This window comes from Pan paniscus, chromosome 18 (genome assembly GCF_029289425.2).
Source record: "Pan paniscus chromosome 18, NHGRI_mPanPan1-v2.0_pri, whole genome shotgun sequence".
Taxonomy (NCBI): Eukaryota; Metazoa; Chordata; class Mammalia; order Primates; family Hominidae; genus Pan; species Pan paniscus.
Window position 1 is genome coordinate 2,950,454 of NC_073267.2, and position 15,889 is coordinate 2,966,342.

General features: G+C 59.3%; 2 protein-coding genes and 1 long non-coding RNA gene across 7 annotated transcripts in view; 2 read left to right on the plus strand and 1 right to left on the minus strand.

Moving 5' to 3' along the window:
* Positions 1 to 9,628, plus strand: part of CCNF (cyclin F) — a 29,636-nt gene extending 20,008 nt beyond the window's left edge. For both annotated transcript variants that reach the window (XM_034940959.3, XM_055100648.2), the window contains 6 exons: positions 8 to 188; positions 616 to 703; positions 3,997 to 4,096; positions 4,197 to 4,324; positions 6,174 to 6,343; positions 7,324 to 9,628. In XM_034940959.3, the coding sequence (XP_034796850.2) occupies positions 8 to 188; positions 616 to 703; positions 3,997 to 4,096; positions 4,197 to 4,324; positions 6,174 to 6,343; positions 7,324 to 7,799 (1,143 nt within the window). In that variant the 3' untranslated portion in view covers positions 7,800 to 9,628. The remainder of the gene's footprint in view (positions 1 to 7; positions 189 to 615; positions 704 to 3,996; positions 4,097 to 4,196; positions 4,325 to 6,173; positions 6,344 to 7,323) is intronic.
* Positions 3,360 to 10,788, minus strand: LOC117976357 (uncharacterized). The gene is made up of 3 exons (XR_004667039.3): positions 10,485 to 10,788; positions 9,584 to 9,728; positions 3,360 to 7,745 (listed from the first exon to the last, which is right to left on the minus strand). It is a non-coding gene; the product is annotated as an uncharacterized LOC117976357 (long non-coding RNA).
* Positions 10,789 to 10,857: 69 nt separating this feature from the next.
* On the plus strand, positions 10,858 to 15,736 carry TEDC2 (tubulin epsilon and delta complex 2). 4 transcript variants are annotated; one of them, XM_003806211.4, is made up of 10 exons: positions 10,858 to 10,942; positions 11,055 to 11,153; positions 11,396 to 11,466; positions 11,589 to 11,997; positions 12,506 to 12,559; positions 12,908 to 12,998; positions 13,174 to 13,285; positions 13,390 to 13,491; positions 14,811 to 15,001; positions 15,294 to 15,736. In XM_003806211.4, exons 1-10 carry the CDS (start codon positions 10,917 to 10,919, stop codon positions 15,438 to 15,440), a joined length of 1,302 nt encoding a protein of 433 aa, XP_003806259.3. In that variant the 5' UTR covers positions 10,858 to 10,916; the 3' UTR covers positions 15,441 to 15,736. The 4 variants fall into 4 exon arrangements, with proteins under 4 accessions (XP_003806259.3, XP_008949447.3, XP_008949454.3 ...); XM_008951199.4 differs by lacking the exon at positions 12,908 to 12,998 and having other exon boundaries at positions 13,149 to 13,285; XM_008951206.4 differs by lacking the exon at positions 10,858 to 10,942 and having other exon boundaries at positions 11,131 to 11,259.
* The last annotated feature ends 153 nt before the right edge of the window (positions 15,737 to 15,889 follow it).

Sequence of the window (15,889 nt, forward strand, 5' to 3'; positions counted from 1 at the left end):
TGTCTAGGTCCCCACTGTGGTGGATTACAAGGAGGTCCTGCTGACGCTAGTCCCTGTGGAGCTGAGAACCCAGCACCTGTGCAGCTTCCTCTGCGAGCTCTCCCTGCTGCACACCAGCCTGTCCGCCTACGCCCCAGCCCGCCTGGCTGCCGCAGCCCTGCTCCTGGCCAGACTGACGCACGGGCAGAGTAAGGAGTGGCCCTTCCCAGGGATGCCTGTGTCGGGGAAGGTGCTGACATAGGAGGAGGCTGTGGGGAAGAAAAGAGTCCAGCATCCATTTGTCCTGGTTACTTCTTGGGGGCTGAGATACAGCACGGCTCCTAGCTTCAGTATGTCCCAGATTTCTGACCGTGAGCCTGCACGCCCTATGTATGGGTTTTTTTCAAAACTATTTTAAAAGGATTGCAACCCTGAGCTCCAAGAAACTCCACAGCAGAGCCCACAGAGCTATAGAGCGGGAGTGTTCAGGCGGCTGTCACCACAGCCCCTCCGTCCCCTCCATCCCCTCCGTCCCCTCCATCCCCTCTGTCCCCTCCACCCCCTCCATCCCCTCCACCCCCTCCACCCCCTCCACCCCCTCCACCCCCTCCACCCCTGGCCTGCTTTCCTCCCCAGCACAGCCCTGGACCACTCAGCTGTGGGACCTCACCGGATTCTCCTATGAAGACCTCATTCCCTGCGTCTTGAGCCTTCATAAGAAGTGGTGAGTTTTGGCCGGGCGCAGAGGCTTATGCCTGTAACCCCAGCACTTTGGGAGGCCGAGGCGGGCAGATCATTTGAGGTCAGGAGTTTGAGACCAGCCTGGCCAACATGGTGAAACCCCACCTCTACTAAAAATACAAAAATTAGCCAGGCGTGGTGGTGCACGCCTATAATTCCAGCTACTCAGGAGGCTGAGGCAGGAGAATCGCTTGAACCCAGGAGGCAGAGGTTGCAGTGAGTTGAGATCACGTCACTGGACTCCAGCCTGGGTGACAGAGCAAGACTCTGTCTCTAAAAACAACTGGCCAGGCGTGGTGGCTCACACCTGTAATCCCAGCACTTTGGGAGGCCAAAGCGGGCAGATCACTGAGGTCAGGAGTTCGAGACCAACCTGGTCAACGTGGCAAAACCCTGTCTCTACTAAAAAAAAAAAAAAAAAAAAAAATTAGCTGGGCGTGGTGGCGTGCGCCTCCAATCCCAGCTACTCAGGAGGCTGAGACAGGAGAATCACTTGAACCCGGGAGGCAGAGGTTGCGGTGAGCCGAGATTGCGCCATTGCACTCCAGCCCAGGCAACGAGTGAAACTCCATCTCAAAAAAAAAAAAAAAAAAAGTTCCAGGACTTTCTTATCTCACACGTTTTTCACATTGAGAGCAGCTGCTCCCAACCCAAGCTCATTGCACAGGCAGCAGAACATACTAGAGAAAATGAGGGCATCTCCCTGACCCGTGGTAACTTGTGCGTGTTGTCAAGTTGTCATCTAGCTCAGGCACTGGCACACCGTGGCCCTCAGGCGGCATCTGGCTGCTCTTGCGAATGGGGTTTTCTTGGCAGCAGCCACCCTCACTGGTTTCCACATTGTCTGCTGCTGCTTTTGCTCTGGCGGTGGCTGAGCTCGTAGTGCAGCGGAGACCACGTGGTCCCCAGTCGGGAAAATACTCCCCTTCCCTTGAGAGAACAGCTTTTGCCCCGATGCAGCCGCTGGGATAGAGCTATCCTCTGTCTCACTGAGAAGATGGAGACTGCGGGTGGGTCCCTTGCGCCGTCGTGCCCGGCTGTGACCCCCTGTCTGCCCCAGCCCCACTGGGCTTCCCTCCACCTGCCCCGGCCCCTCCGCCCTTCTCTCTGGTGAGCCTGGCCCGGCCCTCGCCACATCTAAGCCCCTTCACTCGCCCTGGCAGCTTCCCTTCAGCCCACGTTGGTTTGTTCCATGCAGTTCATGAAGTCCCTACCGTGGTCCAGGCGCTGGGGGAGAGGGCAGGACAGAGAGTTCAGAGGTCAGGTCGTGACAGGAGAAACAGCAGGCAGGCGCGCAGGGCAGGTGGCGCGGGCGGGGGCGACTGCCTTCAGGGAGCGTAGCCGGGGTCACCTGGGCATCTGAGTCCAGGGCAAAGGGAGCAGCCATGCCAGGGCCCAGTGCAGACCAGTGGGGCTGGGGGCCATGAGTGGAGTCATGGCAGTGAGGGGTGAGGGGGACAAACACAGGGCTGAATTTGTACCCGGCCAGCCATCTCCGTCTCCCCTCCTCAGCTGTGCTCACAGACTTGCTCCTCCCACCTCTCGGCACCCCCACTCCCTGGTCTCCCACTTCCCGCTTCTGCCATGGCTTCCTTTTCCTCAGCCAAATCCAGCAGACTCAGCGGTGTGGGCTTTTTTTTCCTTTTTTGAGTTGGGGGCCCAGGCTGGAGTGCAGTGGCACCATCCTAGCTCACTGCAGCCCTGACCTCCCGGGCTCAAGGGATTCTTTTGTGTCAGCCTCCCGAGTAGCAGAAACCACAGGCACCAGCACACCAGGCCTGGGTGCTTTTCTCCAGCCAGCATTACGCTGACCCTCCCTCCCTCGGGGACTTCGGCTTCCTGCCCTAGGCCATGCGGCCTAGGTGTTGGTCTCCCTTCTCACCCACCCCAAGGGGCCCCGGAATTCTGGCTTTCTGCCACTCCTCAGACTCCTTCCTGGGAGACTTCACCACTTCCAGAATTCAGGCCACATCTCAACCTTGACCTGCCACCCCCCTGCCAGCGTGACTCAGCCAACGGCCTGTTGCCTGTTCTGGCCCTGGTGGGTCGTGGTGCATGAAGCCCTGTGTGCCCAGCTGAGGCCTCCACCAGCCGCTGCTGCTTCTCCATCCCTGCATCCTCGTCAGTGCAGTTTCCTCGTGCGCTCACAGCTTGGGGACTGGAGCTATCCGTGGCGGCTGCCTGGCCTCCTGGAACAGTGTGGCAGCCGCCCCGCGAATGTCCCATGTACGTCACCCAGGGCCTCGCTGTCCGGCTTCCAGGATGAGATCAGAACTCCTGGGGGTCTCGATGCCCTTGAGCAGCCCCTTCTGTGGCCCATCTGCTTTTTCTCCCCCCATGCTGTGCTCCAGCCACAGGGGACCTGGTGGCATCTCCCGGGCTTTGGCATGTGCTGCTGCTCATGCTGCTTTCTCCTGCAGTGCCCGGACCCTGTGCCTTCTGGGCAAGGAACGAGGGTGACAGTAGAAGGGTTCGCATGGGTCTCGTCCCGCCCACCTTTGCTTATGGGGAGCACAGATCGTCCCAACCCTGGCCACCAAAAGCTGTTTCTGGGCTGCATTTATTCTCTTCCTCCTGAAGAAGTTAATTTTTTTTCCAAACCAGATAAATTAGAAACGTTATTTAGAAACTACACTTCCTTTGATTGTGTGATTTAATGGGCTTGTATTCACACAGTTGTGCTTGTCATCACAACAATCAAATTGACGACATTTTCACTTTCCTCAAAGGGACAACACACCCCTCAGCTGTCACCCTCCCGTTCCCCCCAACTTCCTCAGCGCTAGATGACCCCCAGTAGTCTACTTTCGGTCCATGGATTTTTCCCATTCTGGACATTCCATATAAATGGCGTCGTCGGACAGGTGGCCTTTTGTGTCTAGGTGATTTCCCTCGCTGTAACGTTTGCTGGGTTTGTCCATGTGGCGTGTGTCCCTGCTTTGTTCCTTTTCATGGCTGAATAATAGTCCCCTGCATGGACCACATGTGTTTATCCATCCCGCAGCTGGTGGACATTTTGCCTATTGTGAACAGTCCTGCCATGAACATTCTAGTACAGGTTTCTGTGTGGACATAGTTTTTCCTTTTTCCTGGGTCTTTACCTAGAGAGGAATTGCTAGGTCCTGTGGTGACTTAGTTTAACCATTCCGGGAACTGCCAGGTCAGATTCCAGAGTGACTGCACCATTTTGCATTCTCATTGCTCACTTCAGTGAACTGAAGCTAAAAATGGGGTGGGGGTGCCTCACATGTCCACTCCACGTGACTCTGTTTCCAGCTTCCACGATGACGCCCCCAAGGACTACAGGCAAGTCTCTCTGACCGCCGTGAAGCAGCGGTTTGAGGACAAGCGCTACGGAGAAATCAGCCAGGAAGAGGTGCCTCCCTCCCGCCACCTGGGCGTCTCATAGGGTGCTGGGGTGTGGGCAGGCCTCACCCTCGGGGCCTCTGCACCCCCTAACTCTGGCTTCCCCTCAGGTGCTGAGCTACAGCCAGTTGTGTGCTGCATTAGGAGTGACACAAGACAGCCCCGACCCCCCGACTTTCCTCAGCACAGGGGAGATCCACGCCTTCCTCAGCTCTCCCTCGGGACGGAGAACCAAACGGTTAGTTACCCTGCGTTCTGGCTGCGCCATACAATGCTGGCATCCTCGTGCCGGCCCAGTTCCCTCAGCGCTTCCTCACACAGAGAGGCCCCCAAGGCTTGTCAGGGGAGCAGCAGATCCCAGGACAGTGACCCTGGGACGGAGCCCTGCAGTCATGCCTCGGGCCCCTGCGTAACCTCCACTGTCTCCAGCCCAGGTCTCCTTCCTCAGAGGCTATTGCCTCTCGCTCTGACTGGGCTCCCTGTGGAGGAAGATGGTTTCGAGCACGCGGGAGCCCAGCCTGGCTCTAGCCCTGCCCGTGCCTGTCATGCGCGTCCTGGACTTCTCTGCTCCATGATGCTGCTGTCACTCCCGGCACTCGAGTTGTGACCTGAGTCACATCCCCAGCACTTCCCTCGCCACCCGTGTGGACCTGTTTACCTGCCTCTCCTATCTCAGCACCTTGGCTGTTCCTCCTGGAGTTAACTTCCTCTTTCTACCTCACCCGCCTGGAGAACTCCTACTGATTCCACAAGGCCCCGATGAACAGGGCCCTCCCCGTGCTGCTGGCCCTGCGCCGTGACTGCTCAGCACCATGTGCACCCGTAACCTTCCCAAGGGCGGGCACTGGGTGGCTGGGTCTTTCCTGTCAATATAGGACCAGGCAGGGCTGCCTCCAGGAGCGTTGTGTCGGGAGTGGGCTCCTGGCAGGAGACCGCAACTCCTGGGGAGCCCTGGGGAAGCAGCCGAAGCCCCTGCTGCTGCTTCCTCCCCAAGAAGCATGACAGCACTTTCCATTGTGTGGAAGGCAGGAGACCTGACCCTCCTGTGTCACTCCACACATGCGCCGACTCCCTGGGGCCAGGGTCATCAGGAGGAAAGTCCATGCAGATACGCACGGCTACTCCAGGAGGGGGCCTGGCCCTGTGCTCAGCCTCGCTGTGTTAAACCCGCTTCTCAGAGGCCCCCCACAGCCCCATCAGTCTTCTGAGACAGACCCCCACGGGTGACACTGGGGTAGCTGTCTCCACCCCCCTCCTCCACCAGGCCCTGGGGTCAGGAAGTGGAAAGGCTCAGCTGGTGTGGTGGCTTTTCGCAGGCTGAGGCCCACACACTGGCCTCCAGCCCCATGCTGAGCAAGATTTGACCCCACTTGGGTGTGGGTGTCAGCACCGCCCAAGGCCAGGCCATTCCATGCAATCTGCCTGGCGCCGGGCTAAGCACTGCCTGCACCTTATTAATCAACACCAGAGGGGCTGGGCGCAGTGGCTCATGCCTGTAATCCCAGCACTTTGGGAGGCTGAGGTGGGTGGATCACCTGAGGTTAGGAGTTCGAGACCAACCTGGCCATCATGGTGAAACCCCATCTCTACTAAAAATATAAAAATTAGCTGGGTGTGATGGCGGGCACCTGTAGTCCCAGCTACTCAGGAGCCTGAGGCAGGAGACTCACTTGAACCTGGGAGGTGGAGGTTGCAGTGAGCCAAGATCACACCACTGTACTTTAGCCTGGGTGACAGAGCAAGACCACCTCAAAAAAACAAAACAAAAAACAAAAAACACTGGAAGGTGGCATCATCCTAGGGGTTTCTAGGGGACCAGATGGTTGGCCCACGCCCCACAGCTAAGCCAGGTGGGCTGGGCTTCACACCCAGACCTGGGGCCTGAGTTTGCCTGAGCGGTCCTCCAGGTTGGCCCTGCCCGAAGGGCTTATACCTGTTCTAGCTTCACCGGCATTTTCTTCGCAGCAGACCCTTTGGGAGCATGTGGTGACAGGCTGGGGCATGCGGGTGTTAGAGGCAGGTGTGGCGGGCCTGGCCTCCCAGTGCCGCCGTCCATGACTGGGTCTCCTGGGCTCTCCACCTTACAGGAAGCGGGAGAACAGCCTCCAGGAAGACAGGGGCAGCTTCGTTACCACCCCCACTGCGGAGCTGTCCAGCCAGGAGGAGACGCTGCTGGGCAGCTTCCTCGACTGGAGCCTGGACTGCTGCTCTGGCTATGAAGGCGACCAGGAGAGTGAGGGCGAGAAGGAGGGCGACGGTGAGTGTGGGGCCAGGGCGCACCAGAAGGGACATCACACAGAGGGTGGCTGTCACCGAGGGCCTCTGGGCACCTGGCCCTGTGCGAGCGCTGTGGGAGGAAGATGTACACAGAGTGCGGGGTGGGGCCAGCTCCTGCCCCGCCGGGGAGTGTGTCCAGACATGGGGAGAGAGGAGGGGAGAGCCCCCAAAAGACCACAGCTGCTCCCACCACACGGGGATGAGAGGACTTAGGCCACACCTATCCGGCTCCTGCTCATTCCGTGTTGGGAGGACCTCACTAGGATGAGGGAGGCAGAGACCCTGTCTGGAGTTCATGGAGATCCTTCTAGGCCTGTAATCTCAGGCCTGTAATCCCAGCAATTTGAGAGGCTGAGGCAGGAGGATCACTCCAGGCTAGAAGTTCAAGACCAGCCTGGGTGACACAGCAAGACAAAAAATTTAAAAATTAGCTGGGCGTCGTGGCGTGCGCCTGTGGTCCCAGCTACTCGGGAGGCTGAGGTGGGAGGATCTCTTGAGCACAGGAGGTGGGAGCTGCAGTGAGCCGTGATCATGCCACTGCACTCTAGCCTGGGCGTTCCTTCTAGAATGTTGTTTGAGGTGTGCCCACGTGGTATACGTGACACTCCTCACTGCCCTGCTGGGATCACTGCCCTGTGCAAACCCCAGGCAGACTGCGGGGTCCTTGCCAGAAGCCCAGTTAGTGTGAGTCCTGTCAGTTTCCCGGTTGCTTGCTTCTGCGTCCACTTGGCTTGAGCTAGATGGCCAACTTGTCATCTCCACATTTGTTGGAGTCATGGCGGGCAGCTGTCCAACTTGGAAGAGGCATGTCACCCACGCTTCTCACCACAGGAGGGTAACACAGGGGACCGTAGCAAGGTAGAAGATTCTTGACCTGGACTTCAGGGTCCTGACCTGGCAGGGGGTCTCCCCTGATGCTTGGGTGTGACATGACTTCCCTCCCCACCAACCTTCCTGCAGTGACAGCTCCCAGCGGCATCCTCGATGTCACCGTGGTCTACCTGAACCCAGAACAGCATTGCTGCCAGGAATCCAGTGATGAGGAGGCTTGCCCAGAGGACAAGGGACCCCAGGACCCACAGGCACTGGCGCTGGACACCCAGATCCCTGCAACCCCTGGACCCAAACCCCTGGTCCGCACCAGCCGGGAGCCAGGGAAGGACGTCACGACCTCAGGGTACTCCTCCGTCAGCACCGCAAGTCCCACAAGCTCCGTGGACGGTGGCTTGGGGGCCCTGCCCCGACCTACCTCAGTGCTGTCCCTGGACAGTGACTCGCACACACAGCCCTGCCACCATCAGGCCAGGAAGTCATGTTTACAGTGTCGTCCCCCAAGTCCCCCGGAGAGCAGTGTTCCCCAGCAACAGGTGAAGCGGATAAACCTATGCATACACAGTGAGGAGGAGGACATGAACCTGGGCCTTGTGAGGCTGTAAGTGTGTCAGCACATTTGCCGCAGTGGATGTGTACTGAGGGGGCTGGAGGCGAAGGGTGGGAGCATAGCATAGGAACGCTGCATAGACCATGGAGGCCTTTGCACAGAGAGCAGAGAGGATGACTTGCGGCCACCAAGTTTCTCTCTCCGCGGGAGTCCCGTGCAAGCCATCAGAATGTTGAAATGAGGGTGAAGAGCTCAGATCTCTCTCTTTGGAAAGTTTAGCCTGGAAACAGTTGGCCGCACTGCGTGGAGGGCACCTCTCTGTCCCTTCCGTGTCTCACTGTCTCTGGAAGCTTCAGCCCATGTGTGTCCTGGTGTTCCCAGCCCCACCAGAGCCCCGTGCCGGGAGCTGACAGCTTTCACGCTCAAGGCACGTGTGACCTGGGTAGTCAGACACCACTCGAGCCCCTGCCCACATCTGCTGGTTTGCGGCTTCAGTGGGGAGCTGACAGCTGTGAGCACACCACTGTCCCCTCATCCACCTCAGCCTGCATGGGGCACCCACTTCCTTCTGGGTGGGGCTTCCATGGTAAGGGGGCCTGCGTCCCTGCACACTGCGTGGACTGCCTTGGCCACAGGCCCACTCCCTACAACACGTGACTCGTTTTAGAGCTCTGTCCCAGAGGCGTTCGTATGTGACCCACAGATGGCGTCAATGTGAACACCTCTCTTTGTGCTGAATTTCTGGGCCATTCTTTTCCTGTCTTATTTCTAAATTTCCTTCTTCCAAGATGAAAACAAAAGAAAAACTTAAAACAGAAGGTATTAAAAAAACAAGAGATTCCCACCATTATTTAGGTTCACCTGCAAAACAAAAATCTTACTCCAGCCCCTCAATGCCATCCTGACACACTTTATGCAAAAAGAATTTTCCCAGATAGGCTAGCCAGAAAAAACTTGAAGTCCTCTGTAACATCTGAGGTGACCAAGAGGCAGAAGAGCATAGCAGTTGGGGGCCGTGTCCTGGCTGATCCCAACTGCAGCTCTGCTGTGGGGGCCCGTGGGAGGGAGGCGGACCCCTGGGCTTTCCTGCTGGCCACGGAGACTCTGCTCCTGCATGGAAAGGGAGCCTGGGAGCCAGCAGCCCACGCCTGGGGAGCCTGCCTGGGGCCATGTAACCATGGCCTCTCCCTGGGAACGGGCTGACCACAACACACCCTGCTGCCATCCACTTCTGTTTACTCTGCAAATGTAAGAAAGAACCACTTGGCCAGAAGTGTCCCCCAGATGCTTTTTTTTTTTTGGAGACAGTTTTGGTCTTGTCTCCCCGGCTGGAGTGCAGTGGCATGATCTCAACTCTCAACTCACTGTAACCTCCGCCTCCCGGATACTCCTGCCTCAGCCTCCTGGGTAGCTGGGATTACAAGCACCCAACCACGCCCAGCTAATTTTTGTATTTTCGGTAGAGACAGGATTTCACCATGTTGGCCAGGCTAGTCTCGAACTCATGACCTCAGGTGATCCGCCCACTTCGGTCTCCCAAAGTGCTGGGATTACAGGCATGAGCCACGGCGCCTGGCCCCCAAATGCTCTTGAACCAGAAACCCAGGGCTGGGAGATGCTCACTGAGCTGCTGCTTTTATGTGTGCTGGTGCTGTGTGTATTCATGTCCACGGCAGCTGTCTTTTTGCTACTATAAGGGAATTCTGGCCACCCTGGGTGGGGCGTGGTCGGGGTGAGAACCCAAGCGTTGGAACTGTAGACCCGTCCTGTCGACTGTGTGCCCCTGGGCATGTGTGAGCCTCAGTTTCCTCATCTGTAAGAGGGGGCGATGATACCTACCTCACAGGGGTGTTGTGAGGATTAAATGTGAGGAGGATAGTGGCAGATGAGTGATGGACGTCCTTCACTGCCTTGGCCCCTCGTCCAGGGGCTCTTAATCCCAACTCTGCATGGAGTCAGTTCTCTGCTTTCTCCCAGCTTGCACCTGAAGGAGGAAACCACTCCAGGGGGACCTGGCCCCGCCTGCCTGTGGTGGGTGGGTTCCTGCATCACCCACCTGCTGACTGAGCATTTCCCTGCCTCCTCCTTCACAGAGAATCTCCAGGGAGGCAGGGCCACCGTCACCCTCCCCCACCGCTGATGGAGGGGCCCACCCGGAGCGCTGGGCCAGAGCTGCCTGGGTCCCAACCTCCCTGACAACTCCCTTTGTGCCCTCCTTCCACTCTGCGATGGCACCTTCCCATTAACGACTATGGAATGGACTCACCTGTCCCATCTTTAAACAGCAACCCCAGGCTCTGTTTTTCTTTCAGCTACCGCCTGGGATTTCTTGGCCCCTAATTGTTTATTCTTGTTAACACCAACTACATGGGGCCCTGCTGCCTTCCTCACTTCCTCCCTCAGGTGTCCCCCGCATCACCGAAGGCCCTGTACCCCCGCCCCCCTGCTGTGCTGTGTACACCGCCAAGGCCTCAGCAGCACTTGGCCTGTGACCCACTCCCTCCCGTGACAGCCTCCTGTTGCCTCTGTGACACTGTCCTACTGCTCCTCCACCTCCCTGGCCATTGCGTGGGCCCCGTGATCTGTCCCTACCTGTCCCCTGCCCCACCAAGGGCCACCTCGCCTGGCCCACTGCTCCAAGGTCAGCTTCCTCCCCTCTGCCCAGTGCTATCACGTCACATGTCCAAAAGTGAACACTTTCTCCTCCTTCATCCCCGCCCCTGACACGCGGAATCCTCACCTCCAGCAACCCCGTCCTGTCCCTGTGCTCGGTGGCCCAGGCGTCAGCAAGACGGCTGGTCCCTGCGTTAAGAGCACTTTCAATAAGGACAGATGGAGCCTCTCGTATAACCTTCACCGGCCCCCTGCAAGACAAGCGCGATAATGGCGCCCCCATCTACCCAGTTACCCAAACCAAAATCCCGGCGTCGCCCGCAGTCACCTCCCTGGCGGCCTCGGGGGCCCAGCTCCGAGCCGGAGTCCCCGTCAGACCTAGGAGGCAGGAGTGGGCGGGGCTTGAGGCTTGCCCGCAAGGAGGGAGAGAAAGCTTCGGGGGCGGCCCCTGAGCCCTGGTTCAGGATTGGGCAGCCCGGCCGGGAAGGGGCGGCCTTCCCTCCCGGAAGGGGCGTGGCTCTTCAGAGGCGGCAAATTGCAAGGAGACGCCGCCGCCTTCATGCTGCCGGCGGACTGCTCGCGCAGGTGAGGCCTGCGCGGCAGGAGGGGGTGGGAGAATGCGGGCGGGCCGGTAGCCAGGCGCGGGGCCCGAGGCCCGACGCTGGCCGAGGTGCTGAGCCGCCGGTGCGTCCCCCAGGCTGGTGGCCGAGCTACAGGGAGCCCTGGACGCCTGCGCACAGCGACAATTGCAATTGGAGCAGAGCCTGCGCGTTTGCCGTCGGCTGCTGCATGCCTGGTACGCGGACCCCGGGACCCACTGGCCAGACCTCCCTCGGGCCCTCAGAGTCCCGCCCCGAGCGCCCAGGGCTGGGAGACCGGGCGCAGCCGCCCACTTCGGAGCTGTAGGTTGTCAGTGCCACCCTCCTTACCCTGCAGGCTCTGAGCTGGGGGCCTGCCGCGGGGCCCGGCGGCCCCCTCGGGTCTGTTTGGGCTGGGCCCTGCCTCCTGGCCGTGCGACGGCTGCCCATGTCTTTGCAGGGAACCAACTGGGACCCGGGCTTTGAAGCCACCTCCAGGGCCAGAAACTAATGAAGAGGACCCCCTTCCAGGTAAACCTCCACCACCCACCTTCTCCAGGTGCTGCTCTGGCCTGTCTGCTGGCGTGCAGTTGTGAGGAACCCTCCTGGGGGACAGTGGGGAGAGATCCCTGCATAATTCTTGGCTTTCACAGCATGCACACCCAGTCCACAAGACCTCAAAGAGTTGGAGTTTCTGACCCAGGCACTGGAGAAGGCTGTACGAGTTCGAAGAGGCATCACTAAGGCTGGAGAAAGAGACAAGGCCCCCAGCCTGAAATCTAGGTCCATTGTCACCTCTTCTGGCACGACAGCCTCCGCCCCACCCCATTCCCCAGGCCAAGCTGGTGGCCATGCTTCAGACACGAGACCCACCAAGGGCCTCCGCCAGACCACGGTGCCTGCCAAGGGCCACCCTGAGCGCCGGCTGCTGTCAATGGGGGATAGGACCCGTGTTGGGATGGGAGCCGGAACCCCCAGGCCTGGGGCGGGCCTCAGGGACCAGCAAATGGCCCCATCCGCTGCTCCTCAGGCCCCAGAAGCCTTCACACTCAAGGAGAAGGGGTAGGTTTCCCGGACCCTCACTGGAGGGACTTCTGTCTCTGCCTCCTCAGACCCTGGCTAGCAAGGAGCCTGGGATTTGGGGTGACAGGGAAGGCAGGGCATCGAGCCCTGTGGCGTACCCCTGAGGCTCATGCTCAGAAGCTGGCAGAATGAAGCAGCTGTGTGGTGGTGTCCAGGTTGGCACCATCAGGTCAGGGAAGTACTGGAGCCTGTCCTCCTCTCTTCTCTGTGGCTGTCCCCTTATTTGCCCAGGCCAGAGGCTCCAGATGGGCTCTGGAGGGCGTGGGCTCTGCTCACAGGGCCCCCTCTTCTCTCTAACGGGGCAGCACTGGACAATGCTTCTCCCATGGCCACTCTGGAAGCCCTATCCAAGGGGGCTCATCCTTGGTGGGGTCGGGTGTGGGAGAGGGGCAAGAAGCCTCATCCCTGATTGGGCTCTGAGCAGGAAGTGGGACTTGTAGACCCCAGAGCAAGGCGATGCTCCTCTGAACACGGGCTTCTCCGACAGGCACCTGCTGCGGCTGCCTGCGGCATTCAGGAAAGCAGCTTCCCAGAACTCGAGGTGAGGCTGAGGTCTTTGGCTGGACGGGGGTAGGGGAGAACCGGGAAGCATCACCAGCTCGGGGACGGGTTCAAGATACTTTCCAGTGGGTCTCTTTGTCCTCTTTGCTGAGTGGGATCACTGTCGATGTTAAAAATCTGCCAGCCGGTCAGCTTTGTCCCCTTGTCCTAGTCAGTGTCCTCTTGGTTCCCTGCGGCCTCTGGAGGCCCCTCCTGGCATTCAGCAGAGCCAGACGCCCAGCCTGGGGTCCCCACCCTGGCCCTTGCCTTCCTCCCAAGGCCCAGCTTACTGGCTGGAATAACCGTGTCCCTCTGTGGTTCCTGTGTGCACCCCACGTGTGCACCCCAGCCTGTGGGCCCAGCTCAGTTCCACACAGACCAGTGATTCCACAGATGCCGCCGCTGCCAAAACCCAGTTCCTCCAGAACATGCAGGCAGCTGTATCCTTGCTGGGCTTGTGGGAGCCCTGGGGGCCTCTGGCTCTGAACCTGGCAGGTTTGCAGAGCAGCCCCAGGAGGGGCTGGCGTGGGATGGCCAGGGCCACTCCCCAGGCCCCGTTCTTGGTGGGAGCAGAGGGGCTTTGGCTGCAGGGAAGTTTTCCTGACCCATATCCAGTCAGGCGGGCCCCAGCCCAGGCTCAGTGCTGTGGAGGTGGAGGCGGAGGCGGGGCGCCTGCGGAAGGCCTGCTCGCTGCTGAGACTGCGCATGAGGGAGGAGCTCTCGGCAGGTCAGTGGGTCCTGGGTCTGTATCAGGAGGAGCGTGGAGGGCCAGTGCAGGGAGGGTTTCCAGACTGCCACGGACCCCACCTGCTCTCCCTGACTCTTCTGCAGCCCCCATGGACTGGATGCAGGAGTACCGCTGCCTGCTCACGCTGGAGGGGCTGCAGGCCATGGTGGGCCAGTGTCTGCACAGGCTGCAGGAACTGCGTGCAGGTGAGACCCCGCCCCCACCCTGCCACCTGCATTGAGGTCTGGGCCAGGGACAGGGTGCTTTAGCCAGCCTTGTCTGCGCCTCAGGGAAGGGTGAGCAGCCCAGGGACCAGATGCAAGTTGGTGGGCTCCTCCACCCCTCCCACGCCACTCCCCAGTGTGCTGGGTCCTCACCAGTTATCCTATGGGAGCAGTCAGCCTTCCTCTCCTCCTCAAGGCAGCTCTCCCACCTCGCTGCTCCCCGCACACAGAACCTCATTGCTCTGAGCAGTTGCTTATTCACCCAGTTGTTGAAAAACTAGCATGTGAGGGCCGGGCGCGGTGGCTCACGCCTGTAATCCCAGCACTTTGGGAGGCCAAGGCGGGTGGATCTCTAGGTCAGGAGATCAAGACCATCCTGGCTAACACGGTGAAACCCTGTCTCTACTAAAAATACAAAAAAGTAGCCGGGCATGGTGGCAGGCGCCTGTAGTCCCAGCTACTTGGGAGGCTGAGGCAGGAGAATGGCGTGAACCCAGGAGGAGGAGCTTGTAGTGAGCTGAGATTGCGCCACTGCACTCCAGCCTGGGCGACAGAGTGAGATGCCATCTCAGAAAAAGAAAAAGTAGCGTGTGAGGCCGGGCACAGTGGCTCACGCCTGTAATCCCAGCACTTTGGGAGGCCAAGGCAGGCGGATCATTTGAGGTCAGGAGTTCAAGACCAGCCTGGCCGACACGACGAAAGCCCATCTCTACTAAAAATACAAAAATTAGCTGGGTATGATGGCACACACCTGTAATCCCAGCTACTTGGGAGGCTGAGGCACAAGAATTGCTTGAATCCAGAAGGCAGAGATTGCAGTGAGCTGAGATTGCACCACTGCACTCCAGCCTGGGTGACAGAGCGAGACTCCGTCTCCAAAAACAAAAAAAAAAGAGAAAGCAGCTCGTGACATAGCTCGTGACAATCAGCTCCTGGGAGGTGACTGGCCTGGTATTGCATGAGGTGGTTATTTATAGAACTTGTTTCCTCCTTTGTATTTTCTAATTGCTTGAAGTTTTAAGAGTGAAGATACATCATTTGTCAAAAGGAAAGACAATCTCATAAAAGTCGTGCATAAACACAGTAAAGAAATTAGGCAGGCAGAGGGCCACCCCACAGAGGACTCCCTGCCAGCAAGTCCAGGCCCAAGACACACCATCTTGCATGGGACTGTCCTGAAAGCCCACCTTTCTCCTAAAGGCAGGGCAGGTGGTGCAGATGTGGGAGAGCCAGGCACACAGGAAAAGCGGGGCCCTGGGTTCGGCTGCTACCCCAAAGGCCACATTCTCCTGTGCACACAGCGGTGGCGGAACAGCCACCAAGACCGTGTCCTGTGGGGAGGCCCCCCGGAGCCTCGCCGTCCTGTGGGGGTAGAGCGGAGCCTGCATGGAGCCCCCAGCTGCTTGTCTACTCCAGCACCCAGGAGCTGCAGACCCTGGCGGCCCTCAAGCTGCGAGTGGCTGTGCTGGACCAGCAGATCCACTTGGAAAAGGTGCTTCTGGAAGAGGAGGTGGGGGTGCAACAGAGGTCCACATCCTTGAGGACCCGAGGGTAGGGGCTTGACTGCTCCACCCCCCAGGACCCAGGAGGATGGGGGCAAGCCTGGGGTCTGTGTGTGTGGGTTGGGAAGTGCATGGGTCAGACTGGGCTGGGACGGCAGGAGGGAGCCTGGAGCCTCAGAAGGAGGGAGGAGGGCTGAAGCATGGGGGCCTCGAAGCCTGTCCCAGGATTGCCCCCCGCCTAGGTGCCCCTGAGACCTTGGCCCTGCCCTGCCCTGCCCCCAGGTCCTGATGGCTGAACTCCTCCCCCTGGTAAGCGCTGCACAGCCGCAGGGGCCGCCCTGGCTGGCCCTGTGCCGGGCTGTGCACAGCCTGCTCTGCGAGGGAGGAGCACGTGTCCTTACCATCCTGCGGGACGAACCTGCAGTCTGAGCCTTTCCCATGCTGCCCTTGGCCCTGTTCAGATGGGGATTGGGGGTGTCTTCCCTGGCACTGTGCTTGGGGACCCAGAGATGCCTGTGCTTCCCTGGGAAACCTGGTGAACTGGACCAGGTGGCCTCACTGGCTCTTCTCAGGACAACTAAGCCTGCTGGTCAGGGCTGGCTTTCAGCCTTCCTAAGGCTCCTGGACTCCAGAGGCCAGCGGGGAGCCTTTCCTGGCTCCCTCTGTTTTCTCTCACTGTAGACCAAAGAGCCGCTTGTGTGATATTAAAGCCACTTTAGAAAGCATTTGTGTTTATGTATGTTTTTGAGACAGTCTCACTCTGTCGCCTAGGCTAGAGTGCAGTGGCGTGATCTCAGCTCACTGCAACCTCCGCTTCTGGGTTCAGGCGATTCTCCTGCCTCAGCCTCCCGAGTAGCTGGGACGACAGGCTTCGGCCA

Excerpts from the sequence above, each read along its gene's own strand:
- TEDC2 (XM_003806211.4), top strand. The coding sequence starts at position 10,917 with ATGCTGCCGGCGGACTGCTCGCGCAG. Across the intron at positions 11,467-11,588 it reads TGAAGAGGACCCCCTTCCAG|CATGCACACCCAGTCCACAA; the intron begins GTAAACCTCCAC and ends TGGCTTTCACAG. Across the intron at positions 13,492-14,810 it reads GCTGCAGGAACTGCGTGCAG|CGGTGGCGGAACAGCCACCA; the intron begins GTGAGACCCCGC and ends CTGTGCACACAG.